Source organism: Lynx rufus, unplaced genomic scaffold (genome assembly GCF_022079265.1).
Source record: "Lynx rufus isolate CCGP_SWC_20201006 ecotype Redwood Valley unplaced genomic scaffold, mLynRuf1.p SCAF_24, whole genome shotgun sequence".
NCBI classification, from domain to species: domain Eukaryota; kingdom Metazoa; phylum Chordata; class Mammalia; order Carnivora; family Felidae; genus Lynx; species Lynx rufus.
In genome coordinates, this window is record NW_025814839.1 from 12,676,992 (window position 1) to 12,691,733 (window position 14,742).

Consider the following 14,742-nt stretch of genomic DNA (forward strand, 5'->3'; position numbering starts at 1 on the left):
AAGTATACCAAGGGGTCCTGAGACCAAAAACTTTGAGAACCACTGAGCTAAAGCATTGATTTCTGTACTAAAGCAGGCGCCATCACTTGCTCTGGAGTTGGAGAAAGTGATTAAAAGGGAGGGCACACATTCTCTCTGGCTCTAATGCTGAAAAGTTGTGTTGTCCAATGTGGTAGCCACTGGCCATGAGCAGCTATGGAGCGCATGAAAAAGGAGCTGGTTCAAATTAAGATGTACTTAGACAAAAAAAAAAAAAAAAGAATGTAAATGATCTCATTAATAATGCTTACAAAGAAATGACAATATCTTGGATATATCGGGTCAAGTAAAAGCTATTGCTAAAATTAATTTCAGGGGCGGGCGGGGAAAAAAAGAAAAATAAAATTAATTGGATTTTTTTTTAACTTTCATGTGGCTATTAGATCATTTAAAATGTGACCTTGGTTATATTTCAACCGTACAGCGCTATTCTGGGGACACTCAGACTTCCCTGCCAATCTCCTTTCCTCCATTTACAAGCTACTTGTAAGCATCGTGGGTCTCCTGGGATGTGAAGTGTGGGTCATGATACGGGTGCTGTGAAGGCTGAAAGTAATGCATGTGACGTACTCAGCAATGCACGCAAGTACACCTTATGTTTGGTGGCTGTTATCAAAGGCCTGGGTTTCTCCATTGATGCCGTCAGAGACGGACCACATGCTCACTAAGGCCCTTCCTCTGCAACCTATGTCCACTCTGACGACAATAACTATTGGTGGCCGAGGCCTGATCCCCGCTTTCGGGCTCGGCTGCCCTCTTCATAACGAAGAAAATTAAAATGACCCCAGGGGCTGGAAGTGGGATGCCCGTATGTAAAACGAACGGAGCCCGAAAACTTGAAAAACCAAGCGGGCCGCAGGGCCTCCCTCGGTAACCGACGCCCGCGCGCGTTGCTAAGCGGGGAAAAAGAAAAACAAGGATGTGGTCCGTCGTCTCTTGTTCTCCGGCGGCGGCTGCTTCCGGTTCTCCGGGGAGCCGGTCCCCGGCCTACCTTCCCCGGAGGAGCTGGGACTGTGGCCGCGGGTTCCGCCGCCTCGGGAGCCTTCGGAGCCCTCAGTCCAGCGAGGTGGTGGCGGCGGGGGGCGCGGCGGCGGGTCTCCCGCGCGGCCGCGATGCTGAGCTCCCGGGCCCAGGCGGCGATGACCGCGGCCGACAGGGCCATCCAGCGCTTCCTGCGGACCGGGGCGGCCGTCAGGTGAGCCTGGGGGGGGGGGGGCGGGGAGGGGGCGGCCGGAAAGGCCGGGGCCAGGGTCCCCAGCCTGGGCCTGTGGCGGCCTTTTCACGACCCTGGCAGGGTCCCCGGGGCCGGAGCGAGCATTCTGGAGGTTTCTGCGTCGGGCTTGGTAGGAGACCCAGGCCCCGAGGCGGGACGGGGGATGGGCCTCCAGGGCCTCCAGTCGTTCGGCAACGCAATTCTGTCAGCCCTCCCCAGTTCTGCTAGCGCCCCAAATTCTCTCAGCGCCCTGCCCTCCCATCCCCGCCCGCCACTGCCTCCTCCAATCCTGTCCTTGTCTCCAGAACTTCCAGACACCCTCGGGCTCGTCAAAGCCCCGAATTCTGCCAGTGCCCCTCAGACCTCTCAGGACCTCGCAGGCCTCCCAGGACCCCTTAATCCTTTCAGGGCACCCCCAGTCCTTCCGGACTCCCCAGCCATGTCAGTTCCTGGTCTGCCTGCGCTCCCCAATCCTGCCACGGTGCTCTCACGCCCTGCAAAGCACCCCGGGTCTTCCTCGATTTGGGCAGTACCCCTATTCCTCTTGCCCCCCATTCCCCACCGCCTAGTTAAGCCAGGGATCCCTGATTCTCAATCTTGTTAGTGAATCTCTATCTTGCAAGAGTCCCTGAACCGATCAGCACCCCTTAACCTGTGAAGGCTTCCAGTCCTGGTATTGCCTCCCATTCCCCAATAGGAACCCCAATAGTATGGGTCCCCCAAACGTGTCAGGGTCCCTGTTTCCCTTCTCTTACTCATCCTCCCACAAGCTCCAGGCTTGAGAGCTGAGCGCTGCACCCCCATTCCTGACCCTAAATGGCTGAGACCTGCCGCTCATCTCAGCTTCCTTCCTCTGGAACTGGAGCAGGTTTAGGGAGCTCCCAGGGCTGGGAGCCCTCAGCGGCCGTCTTGTCCAGTGCCCCCATTCTGCAGGTGGCAAACAGGCCCGGAGTCGGCTTTGCCTACAGCTGACCTCACAGTAGAGCTGGGGGAGAAGACAGGTCTTTTTACTCCCAGACCCCACTACTCTCCTCGGGTTGTCATTTTGCAGGGGTTTGGGGTTTCCGGAGTCACCATGTGCTGGGGTTTTTGTCCATACCCTGCGGAGGACCTGGGCAAGCCCCCGCTCCCATACCTTTGACGCTCTGTCCTTCAGGTTCCCGCACGAGGTTTGTGGTTTCCAGCACAGACCCGGCAGCCCGACGGGCATGCGCTCAGATCCACGCGGCCTCTCTCACTTTGACGGAGTTGGCTCGTCTCTTGGTTTCCTCATCGGTGAAAATGGAGATGATAATAGAACCTACCTCTGTGGGATTGTTCTGAGGATGGGATAAGATCATCACAGTGCCTGGCATAGAGTATGCACCCCTAAATATTGGTGTTTGGTTAGGGGCGCCTGGGTGGCTCAGTCGGTTGAGTGGCCGACTTCGGCTCTGGTCATGATCTCACCGTTCCTGGGTTCGAGCCCCCTGTTGGCTCTGTCCTGACAGCTCAGAGCCCGGAGCCTGCTTCGGATTCTGTGTCTGTCTCTCTCTCTGCCCTCCTCTGCTCATGCTCAGTCTCTCTCACAAAAATCAATAAACATTTAAAAAAACTTTTTTTATGCTTTCAGTGATGGTTCTTTTTAACCTTTCTGGGCAGTTTTGTTAATGCACCTGTTGTGTGGAAGTCAGCGCAGTCGTGTGCTAAGAAATTCAAGAATAGCTTTCACAAATGAAATTGAGATTATAATACTTAATAGTAGCAGCTAACGTTTATTAAGCCCTCTGTTGTTTCTTTTTAATATTTACTTATTTTGAGAGAGAGCACGTGAGCGTGGGAGGGGCAGAAGGAGAGAGAATCACAAGCAGGCTCCACGCTCAGCACGGAGTCCCGACGCGGGGCTCGATCTCACAACCTTGAGATCACGACCTGAGCTGCTCTCAAGAGTTGGATGCTTAACTGACTGAGGCACCCAGGCTCCCCGAGCCCTTACTTTGCATCCTGTGTACTAGTGCTTTGATTCTGAGAACTCCATGAGCTGGATCTCATGATTGTGCCCATTGCACAGGTAACAGAACTGAGGCTGCAAAAGTGGAATGACGCCCTGAGGAATAGGAAAACCAGAATTGAGCCAGATTAGTGCACCTCTCCTTTCTTAACCCAGCTCTGCGCATGTTCTATGGACTCTGTCTTAGGAGAACAAAGATTGATTTGGAATTCCGTTATCAGTTATGTATCGTATTAGTTGTGACCTTAGGGAGGTGTTGGTTGTTGGAGACAGAGTTACTCATATCACTAGTGACTCCTCATTGAGTTAATGTTGACTGAGCTGAGCTCAAAACAAGGTTCACATGAGCCAAATATTGGCATAAGAATATATTACACACACATATGTACTCATATCTAACACATATATACCAGTATATGTTGCATGTATGTGTATACACACACAGACACACCCACACACGCACACACACACACAGTTTGTCTTATTTGGTGGAAATACATAACTTTGCATAAAAACAGTGTTTTAAACTGCTGAAATGTCTTCGTTTGTAGTAAAATAACTTCAGTGTTTAAGCCAAGCCTCAAATTAAGAAATTTTTAATTTAGTAAATGTTTAGTAGATCGGTTATGCTATATATAGTATGCCCCTTCCCTATTTAGTATTTCTATATGTTTTCTCCAGTATCCAGTCATTCAGTAAATATTACTAGGAACCTGTTAGTTGCCAGGCATGATCTAGAGACTTGGGATATGCCAGTGAGTAAAAGAGACAAAGATCTCTGCCCACGGGGACTTGCATTCCAGTGGGGGAGACGGACAATAGCCCTAGTTAATGAGTGAATGTTATATTAGAAGGTGGTAAAAAGAAAAAACAACTGGGTAAAAGGAACCAGGAGTACAGGTTCTAATTGTTGGTTAGAAGTGAAGGGGAGGGGGGCGCCTGGGTGGCTCAGTTGGCTAAGTGTCCCACTTTGGCCCAGATGACATGATCTCATGGCTCTTGAGTTCGAGCCCCGCATCATGATCTCACGGCTCCACGTGAGCCCGGTGTCAGGCTCTGTGCTGACAGCTCAGAGCCTAGAGTCTGTTTCGGATTCTGTCTCCCTCTCTCTCTGCCCCTTCCCCGCTTGCACCCTGTGTCTCTCAAAAATAAATATTTTTTTATTAAAAAATATTTTTTTCAATAAAAAATAAATTTTTTTCATTAAAAATATTTTTTTCAATAAAAAAATAAATTTTTTTCATTAAAAAATGAAAAAAAAAAAGAGATGAAGGGGAGGTAAGAGAGAGCCATGCAGTGATCCGGCAGGGGGGAGCATTCTAGGCAGAGGGAGGAGCAGTGCAAAGGTCCTGAGGTGGCCGGTGTGACAGCAGCGTGGGAGGCAGAGTAAGGGGAGAACCTCGGCATGCCCCCTGAGGGAGATGGGGCTTCTGTGCTCTGACTTCGGTTTTAAATCCTGACGTCTGAACGTGCTGATTTTCAAGACATAATCCTAACAGTATCATTACTTCAACTTGAAAGTTAGGTGTTTGGTGGGCCATTGGGTTATTTTGATGAAATGTTATTTCTGTGCACCTGTGTCTATAGTCATACGTATTGTGTCCATGATGAGGGAAGACTGTAAGCCTATTTTCTTTTTTAGATATAAAGTCATGAAGAACTGGGGTGTTATAGGGGGACTTGCTGCTGCCCTTGCCGCAGGGATCTATGTGATTTGGGGTCCCATTACAGAAAGGAAGAAGCGTAGAAAAGGTAAGAATGAGGTCATCGCAGCCTAGTCTGGTCTGTGCGCTTGACCCCAGCCCTTCCCGTCCCAAAACAGTACAAAAAAGGGAGGGTTTTGTTGTTGTTGTTGTTCTCTTGTATCTTCGGTTTCTGAACAGTACTTTCTTTTAAAGAGAAGTTCATCTTAACGACTCATTATTTTAGACCCTGTAGTGAAAAGATTTCTGTTTCACCCCCTCTACAGTCTCGAGTTTGAGACGTGCTCCGTAATGAAAAAGTTCACGTGGCTGTTCTCCTTAACATGGTACTCGTGTTGTTCAGTGCCACAACTGACTCATTGTGTGACGCGTTTGTGGGTTCACTGACTAGCAGCTAGTCACGAGTAAACGTTTCAAGTTAGTGTCTTTAATACAAAATTCTCTTTCCTTAAAGAAGTACCCCCTCTTGTAAATGCTGCTCTCACTGTGTTGATTAAAAGTCAGCAACAACAAGCAAACCAAAAAAGGGATAGATGGAACAAAATGTTGATCCTTGTTAAATCTGGGGGTGGTTCTGATTAGAGTCCGTTATATATCCTCTCTTCTTTTGTGCACGTTTGAGAACTTTGCATTAAAAAAAAGTTTCTTAAAAAAGTTTCAGCAGAAGAGGGATGTATGTCAGGTTTTGTCGATCTCTTTGCAGAAAGACTGATCACAGTTGCTATGGTGGTGTCTTTCGAACTGATTCTAAGAACAAGATCATTGTCCTGGGGAGCAACAAAAGAGCAGTTGTTTTCTTCTGTTCTGAGAAACGTTGCTTTCTTACCAAAGGAGGGAGAAAAGGGGCGAAAGAGAGAGATGTTGTTACTGAGTGTTTTTGTACACTCAGCGTAAACCAAACTGTGCCACACACCGTGGCGGCCTTCAGATGTAACACGTGATGGGGGACCTCCTTCTGTCGCTTACAGTCTCCTGAAGGAGCCACACTAGGACCGGGCCTGGGCACGGATCGAATGCCTGGCCCCCGATGTCAGTGGGCACGGACTTTGTGAGATCGGGATCTTAAACTCCAGGCCACAGTGCAGAAACTCTGGCTCCCAAATGGGAGAGGAAAAAAGAGCCGGTCCCATGTGATGTGCTGTTGTCTTCTCCCCCCGACTTTTTCAGGGCTGGTGCCCGGGCTGGTCAACTTAGGGAACACCTGCTTCATGAACTCCCTGCTGCAAGGCTTGTCTGCCTGCCCCGCTTTCATCAAGTGGCTGGAAGAGTTTACCACCCAGTACACCAGGGATCAGAAGGAGCCCCCCCCACACCAGTATTTATCCTTAACCTTGTTGCACCTCCTCAAAGGTATCTAACTGGGAATTTAAAGGGGATTGTGTGCGTTTTGAAAGCAGCAGCCCAGGCGACAGGCAAAGGGTTAATAGCCTTTGTGTGAAAAAAGATCGTACAGATCGTTATGGAAAACAAACAAACAAAACAGGAAGGGTCCAGTAGATACAAACAGCTATTTTTTTAATTAAAGATGTAGCCATTTATTTTTAAATTATCGTCAGCTTATTAATAGCTTTTTTCGGGAAGAAAACACATCCACTGCCACTTATAAGCATTTTGATAGTGAGAAGTACTCTGGTTTATTAAAGTTTAAAGAAAAGAAGTGTCTTAGCCTAAGAGGTAAGGTAATTCGCAGAAGAAATAGTACAGATTGTATGCAGGTTCACAGTGTATCTAACAGACCCTCAAATATTCAACGTGGCCATCGTCAGAGAAATACAAATAGCATACCGGAGGGGTTATCGTCGTTTTGCTTGTCAGCAAAGACTGAACAATCCACAGTTCCGATGGGTGACGTGTTCACATGTGCTGGTGGTGGTGTAACGTAGGGCAGACTTTCTGGAAAGCAGCTTGGAACCACACAGTGATAGCTTGCAAAATGCCTGGTTCCATTTGACCTAATAATTCTGCCGACCGTGATTTGCACTAGCCTGAAATGGAATTCTGAGAGCAAGCCAGTTTAGGAATGGCTGAACAGCAACCCCGAGCTTGGGAAGTCACACATATAACAGTCTTGGTAAAGGTTGTATTGGTAAAGGAAATCACCAGTCCAACTTCATTTTTAGGCCAGTTCTTTTGACTGTAGAACTAGTTTTTCCTCCCATAACATCTGTTGACATCCCAAGGACATTCCACAGAACACGATTTGGGAAATGCTATTGTATGTACAAAGATCTCCCAACACCTTGTTACAAAGGAGGGCAGGGGGTAGAAAATGTCGATGTCCAGCAGTAGAATGATTAAGCAGTCAACGAAATATTACGTAGCCGTTATGAATCGTCTTTATAAAGTGTTGTGTTGTATTGTTTTTTTAATTTGGGAGAGGCATAGGCTATAATACCGAGTTTAAAAAGAGCAGTGTTCAAAATACGATGTAATTTGACTTCAGCAAAGCAAAAATGTCCACAGATAAAGGCCGGACAGGCCGTTTTGGTCTTGTGCAATTGACAGCTTGGGAACATTAAGAGAAAACAAAACAACCATATTTCTACAGCTTACTCTCACAGTCAGGAAGAAAATGGATTTAAAAAACAGCTCATTGTTGCTTCACTGGGGTGTTTTCCCCGGCGAGCCCAGCCTGACACGGAAAGCGAGTTCTACTGTTCTGTATAACAGGCAGTTTGAAAGTAATTTCTTCTAGGGGTGCCTGGGTGCCTCAGTCGGTTGAGCGTCCCACTTCGGCTCAGGTCATGATCTCATGGTTCATGGGTTTGAGCCCCACGTTGGGCTCTGTTTTGACAGCTCAGAGCCTGGAGCCTGCTTTGGATTCTGTGTCTCCCTCTCTCTCTGCCCCTCCCTCCCCTGCTCACGCTCTGTCTCTGTCTTTCTGTCTCTCTCAAAAATAAACATAAATTAAAAATTAAAAAAAAATCTTCTACTACCCTGTTAAAAATAAATACCATTCCAGAGTGAAAAGCTGAAATGTCCCTACAAGGCAGTATAATGCAGGTTCAGGAGCCGTCCTAGCGTGACTTCGGGTCTCCCCTTTGCACACGCGTGATGCTGTGCTGGGAGCCAGAGCCGTGCAGGGCCACTCCACCTCAGTCTGTTCTCCCCTCTCTGTGTCTGCTTCTCAGTGACTTTTTATTTTGGTTTTTAGAGGTAATTTTTAATTATACAAGTAATGCATGAATAAATTCTCCTTGTAGAAAATTAAACCATTACATAAGGCCATAGTTCCCTTTATCACTGCCCCAATCCTGTTCCCCTCCTTTCTTCCCAAAGTAAAATATAAGTGTATCCTTCCAGGCTGTTTTCTATGCATTGAAATATGTTTTTAAGTACCCACAAAAATAATATATTGTCTCATTTATGTTTTTTCCTAAGCAAATAATATAATACATATTGGAGAAATGTCCATGTCCCCACATATAGCTTTACCTCCTTCATTTTTTTTCTCTTTTGTGAGTTTATTGGTCTTCTGTCTTCTGTGAATTGCCTACTCATTTCCACTGCCCGGTTTTTTGTTTTTGGGTTTTTTTTTTAACTAAAAAAATTTTTTTTAATTTATTCATTTTTTGAAAGAGCAGGGGAGGGACAGAAAGGGAGAATCCCAAGCAGACTGCACTGCTAGTGCGGAGGCCGAGGTGGGGCTCGAACCTGCAAACCGCAAGATCGTGACTTGAGCCAAAATCAAGAGTCGGATGCTTAACAGACTAAGCCACCCAGGCGCCCCTCCATTGCCCAGTTTTTAAAAATTGTGGCAAGATACCCATAACATAAAATTTACCATCTTAACCGTTTTTAAGTGCACATTTATGTGGCACTGAGTACATTCACATTGCTCTGCAACCATACCCCTCTTCATCACCAGAACTTTTCCATCATCCCATATCGAAATTCTGTATCCGTTAGGTAGTGACTTCCCATTCTCCTCTGTCCCCAGACCCTGGAAACCACTATTTTACTCCCTGTCTCTGAGTTTGACTCTGTATCTCATAGAAGTGGAGTCATAGAATATTTGTCCTTGTGTGTCCGGCTTGTTTCACTCAGCACAGCGTCCTTGAAGTTCATCCGTGTGGTGGCAGGTGTCAGAATTCTGTTCCTTTTTAAGGCTAAAGATGAATAATGCTCCATTGTATGTACATACCACATTTTGTTTATCCATTCATAAGTCAAGGGACGTGTGGGTTGTTTCCACCTTTGGCTTTTGCGAATGATGCTGTTGTGAACGCGGGTGTGCAGATACCTACCTCCTCGTGTCCCTGCTTTTTATTGTTTTGGTTGTATACCTCCAAGTGGGATTGCTGCACCAAATGGTCATTCTGTTTAATGTTTTGAGGAATCACTATACCGTTTTCCAGAGCAGCTGCACCAGTTTGCATTCACACCAACAGGTGTGCAGAGGGTTCCAGTTCTCCACCTCCTCGCTCACACTCGTTACCGTCTGTCTTTTTGATAGTAGCCATAATGGCTGTGAAGTGATTTCTCATTGTGGTTTTGATCTGCATTTCCCTACTGATAAGTGATGTTGCGCGTAAGTTTTTGTGTGGCCATTTGTATAGTTGTTTTGATCGTTTTGTTTTGTTTTGTTTTTTATAAATGTCTACTCAAGTCCCTTGTCCGTTTTTGAATTGGGTTGTCTGTGTTTTTGTTGTTGTTGAGTTTGGGGAGCTTTTAACACGTTCTGGATATCAGTCCCTTATCAGATATGTGATTTGCAAACCTCATTCACTTTCACAATTGTGCAGTATGCAGAACGTCAGGATACCTCAGTTTACTTAGCTGTTGGATTCCGGTGCCTTGTGCTCATAGAAGGGCCCCAGCGAATGGTCTTGTACGTGCCTCTAGTGCACACGGGCCTGTGTTTGCCTGCAGTAGATCCTGAGAAAGTCAGACTGCTAGGACGTGAATCATAGGACATAAAAATTAGTAGATATTGCTAAATCACCTCGTGGGATTTTAAGCAAAATTAGGCTAAAGGAGACATTAAAATTTTCCTTGAGAGGAAAAAAGCTACCACACAGGCTGCTTGAGGGGCGTAAGAGGAAGAAGGAGGTTCGGTTGCTGTCCTAATGGGCGCCCTTTGTTCTGGAGGGTAAAGATGTGACACCAGGGTCCTCAGTGCTAAGAGGAGCCTCGGGACTTAGCACTGGCTCCCCTGGCTGCTGCTTCTCCACAGGCTACCCCCACCCCCCAAAGTCCCCACCACGTTCAGGCTCTTGAGTCAGAGCCCGAAGTGTCCAAAGGACTCTCTCCAGTTTACCAACTGCAAATTAAAGAGAAGCAACAGGCTGGCTTAGTCGGTCTGGAGGTAGTTGAACTCGGGAAACTGCACAGAGGTGGCGGGCCCTTGTATTTTTATCTCCCACACTCTGTCTAGCAGCGCTGGGCCGGCGAGACATGCGACGGAAGGGGGCCGTCAGGATCAGGAGTCCGCAAACTCTGGCCCGTGGGTCAGGTCTGCTCCGCGGCCTGTTTTTGCAAATAAAGTTTTATTCAAACAGCCATGCCCACTTGCTTGCGGTCTGGCTGCCTTGGTGCCACAGTAGCAGCGTTGAGTAGTCTCGGCAGAGCCCACAGAGCCTAAAACGCCTACCGTCGGACACGTTACAGAAACAGCTTGCCAACCCTTGATCTAGCTGTGATGACAGTATAGACTCGTGAGCCCGTCACACGTTCATTTTTGTTTGTTAGGCTTGGTTTTACATATGACTGAAAAGTGAACTACTCAGCAGACCCTTTCATGCTGCCCCGTAGAGCTTGTCCCGTGATAATCAGAAACTCCAGTGCAGACAGATACTAGCAGAGGCCCCGTGGCCCCAGAGAGAGTCCTGTTGGGTGGGGTGGGGCGAGGGGGTTAAGCACTGAGTGTGGGTTGGACTAGATGAAGTCTTGAGGGGCCTTCCGCCCTCAGAGTTGTGAGTTAAAATCATTTCATTCAGGAGGAATCTCGCAGCAATTTATATCGATGACGATAATTCAAATAGCCGAAATCGATTACTTCATGTAAATGCTGTAGCCTCATGAAAGATCACATTCCTTCAGCAAATACGCAGTGCCTAACAGCCCTCTGTGCAGTGGTTGAGGCTACAAAGAGGAATAATGAAAGAACTATAATTCAAGGTGGATCTTACAGCGAGAGGCTTAATTAGCTTTGATATGTTGTGCAGGACAGGTTTCCTGGCTTGTTGTGAGGCTAGTGAATTTACTAATGGCGTTACCTTTTTGGTTTCCAGCTTTGTCCTGCCAAGAAGTTACTGACGATGAGGTCTTAGATGCGAGCTGCTTGTTGGATGTCTTAAGAATGTACAGATGGCAGATCTCTTCATTTGAAGAACAGGTGAACCTCCCATTCTGCCCACTAATGCACTGGGGCCTGAGCTCGCGATGACGGCTGAAAAGTAGCCTCGTTGCTAAGGCATGAAGAAAAAAATGCCAGTATTGACCTTGCGCTCGCCTGGCCTGAGTGTACATTTCTGTGGCATTCTAGCCTGCCTTAGTATTCTGGGACCAGATCGCAAGTTCTGTTCCCATTCTCGCGATCAGAGGAGAAATGCAACGGTTTTTGTTTGTTTCTTACCCGTTGGGTGGAAAGGTTAGCAGGATAGGGCAGGAACACCTCATTGCCAAAGAGCGAACCTCTTTTTTGTTCTGGAGTGACTTTGCACGTCATTGGATACCAGGGCCACCTGGATCTTCCAGAGAGAGGCGGGTGGCTTTACCTTTGGGGCTTAGAGGGGCTTTTTTGAACCACACCCCCATTTTTAAAAAGAAATCCGTTTTTAGAGGCTAGATGAATTGAAGTAGCCCCAGACCTTGAGCAGCTGTCATATGCACCCCCAGGGCCTTCTTCCAGCCACTCGTACTCCCTTTCCCACAACTGCAGGGTCACTGCCTTTTTTGGTCCTGACCACACCCCACACCCTCAGACCGCTGCTATTGCTGACGGTGAGTCTGAGACCGAAGCTGAGAGTTAAGTTGTAGGGACAGGGCGTTTAGCTTCCGGTGATGTGCTGGTACGGCCTCCCTGGCTACCTTTCCAGGACGGTCTCGGGACCAGCTTTGTGTGGGCGGCTTCTGCCTCCACCATCCAGATAATAGACCCGAGAAATGGGAGACAGCCCGTGGGTCCTCACAAGGGTGGGACGGGAGTGAAATGCGTTTAAAAACGCTGAAAAGTGAGGGGGGGAAGCCTTCCCAGCCCCCCTTGTTTTTAAAGACTACCTCTGTTTCCACTTCAGTCTGAAGCTGCACGGGCGTTGACGCTCTTTCTACTTCCTTACAACGCATCTCGACGAATCCCTTGTACGTTGAAATGTTTCTCCATTTAGAAAATTCTTACTAAGTCCTCCTCTGGTAACTGGCACGACTTAGCTGCATTTTCCTCTCTCTAACCCGAGAGAATGGCTGAGATGTAGTCCCAGGGACATCGGATACCTTTGCTAAGTCGTGCTTGTCTGTCAAGGACCCTTGACTGCAGTCCCAGTTACTCCTTGGATGTATTTCCAGCAGCTTCCGCAGGTAGCAGTCACTGAGCCACGTGGTGCTGCGCTGTGCACAGGAAAGAGGCAAGCATGGCTGGCCGCCAGCCTCTTGCCCTCTGGAGGCAGCCGGAGCTACTGGCCCAGGGCCTTGTCCGCATCTCCGCTTTACGGACCTAGTCGGTCAGCAGCAGACTCGCACCGTCAGCCACTCTTCAGGGTCTAGAGCCAGGGCTGTGGCGGCTGTGTTGGGCCAGTGTGCCTCCGTTGAGTTCTCTGATTTAATCCTCACAACGGCCCCGTCAGGACTCACGGTCACTGTCCCCATCTTGCGGATGAGAACACCGAGGTTCGGGGGAGCAGGGTGGCTTGCCCGAAGTCACACGGCTCTCCGAGTGGCAGAGCCAGGGCTGGAGCCCAGCTGGTGCTAAAGTGCCCGCCGAAGCCCCGCCCCCGTCTGCGATACCTTCCTTTCCTCGAGGCCGAGGAGCTCCGTGGCTCACAGACACGATAGGGTTGGGTCTGACGGCATCTTGTCTTGAGATTTTTCCCTCTGGCGAACCCCTGCTCCAGCTTCAAGGGTTGGTCCAGATGCCTTGTCTGTGAGCTGCCCTGGAAAAGCTGGTCCCTTTCAGGCTGCGGCAGCGTCACTCGATAAATAGCCAGGCTGCCGCGTCCACCCCTGGGTTGTGCGTCCTTCGAGGGCCTTGCCTTTTAGCTTTGTACTTCCATCACTCTCCATCACGGCCATTCGTAGCCTAGGAGGGGCTTCATTTATACGTGCAACAAATATTTATTTTTTTTTAAGTTTACATCCAAGTTAGTTCGCATGTAGCGCAATGATGATTTCAGGCGTAGAATCCAGTGGTTCGTCCCCTGCAACAAATACCTATCGAATGCCTGCCTCAGGCAGGGCTTGTGGGGGGCCTGGGGTTGTAGCGGCAAACATGGCTTGCAGGTTTCTGTGGACAGTAAAGAGGTCATTTCAAAATGTGCTAACCACAAGATAAGCGCGCCAATGTGACAGTGACCGTGCAAGTGTCAGGGGCCTGGAGCTGGCGGGGAGAGAAGAGCAGTGGGGGGACTCCTTCAGGTAGAGAAGACTCTTCTGGAGACCCGAGATTTTTGCTGGGACCTGAAGTCTGAAACGAAGTGAGTCCTGTGAAGAGCCTGGGTGCGGGGCGAAAGCCTCGAGGCTGCGGTGTTTGGGAAGGACAGGGAGGTCGGTGTGGCTGGGGCCGGCCGTAGCAGAGCCGAGGAGGGGAGGGCGCTCAGACGGTGGCAGGGGGCCGGTTGCGCGGGGCCCCCGGTGCCCTGGGCCGGAGGGGGGTTTCTACTCGGTGTGCAGTGGGGGAACCACTGGAGGCTTTATAGGCACCTGCCGTGACCTGATTTATGTGTGAATGGCACGTGCTGTACCCGAGGGACCGGAGCCGGGCAGAGGGAGCAGAGAGGGAAGTGGAGAGGCCAGAGCAGGTGTCCGGGCCGGGGATGGCCTGCCTCAGAGGCAGGGGAGGCAGAGAGGGTTGGGGCAGGGGAGACAGAGTCCTCTGGGATTCGGGCTGTGTCTCGGGTAGAGGACCCGCTGCACCGGCTGGGGGGGAGGGGGCTGAGTCGGGGAGAGTCCTCGAGGGAGGGTCTCCTTGCGCAGGTGCCTTTCCGGCAGAAACGTGAAGGATGAGAAGGGGCCCTGTGTGAAGATGTGGGCCGGGTGCTCGGGCCGGAGTGCAAAGGACAGGCCTGAGATGGGAAACAAGGAAGGAAATTGTGAGCCGGGCTATAGCGTGGACGGGCCTTGAGGACATTGTGCTGAGTGTAGCAAGCCGGTCACAGAAGGACAAATACTGTGTGATTCCTTCTGTGAGTTTCTGAGAGTGGCCAGATTTTGAGAGACCGAGAGTGGAACGGTGGGTGCCCAGGCCCGGGGGGGAAGGGGCTGGGAGTTGATATTTGACTGGAACAGAGTTTCAACTGGGGAAGCTGGGACGGTTCGGAGAATGGGCCGTGGTGACGGTGACACGACGTGTGGACGTACCTAACCCTATGGAACTGTACGCTTCAAAATGGTTAAAGCCGTAACGTTTATGTGATGTGTTTGTTTTACCACCACCACAACAAAAGTAGGCGGGGCGGAGGTCAGGGCCATGTTGACAAAGCTGAGACAGGCTGGGAGGTGGCAGGTGTGAAGGCCGCCCTGTGCCCCAAGCTTGCTTTCCTTCTCTCTCCCCTTGAGCCCCTTAGTCGAAGGGCCTTTACGGGGAAAGTGTCGGGGAGGTAGCTGTCGATGGGCTGAACCTTGAGAAGGTGGGGGGCAGATTC

At 49.4% G+C, this 14,742-nt stretch overlaps 1 protein-coding gene across 3 annotated transcripts in view; it reads left to right on the plus strand.

The window, feature by feature from the left end:
* Positions 1-1,043: 1,043 nt before the first annotated feature.
* The window catches only part of USP30 (ubiquitin specific peptidase 30), a 29,173-nt gene continuing 15,474 nt past the window's right edge, over positions 1,044-14,742 (plus strand). For 2 of the 3 annotated variants that reach the window (XM_047088146.1, XM_047088145.1), the window contains exons 1-4: positions 1,044-1,234; positions 4,885-4,994; positions 6,113-6,295; positions 11,179-11,282. In XM_047088146.1, coding sequence (XP_046944102.1) covers positions 1,152-1,234; positions 4,885-4,994; positions 6,113-6,295; positions 11,179-11,282 — 480 coding nt within the window. In that variant the 5' untranslated portion in view covers positions 1,044-1,151. The remainder of the gene's footprint in view (positions 1,235-4,884; positions 4,995-6,112; positions 6,296-11,178; positions 11,283-14,742) is intronic. The other variant, XM_047088144.1, reaches the window with a different exon arrangement.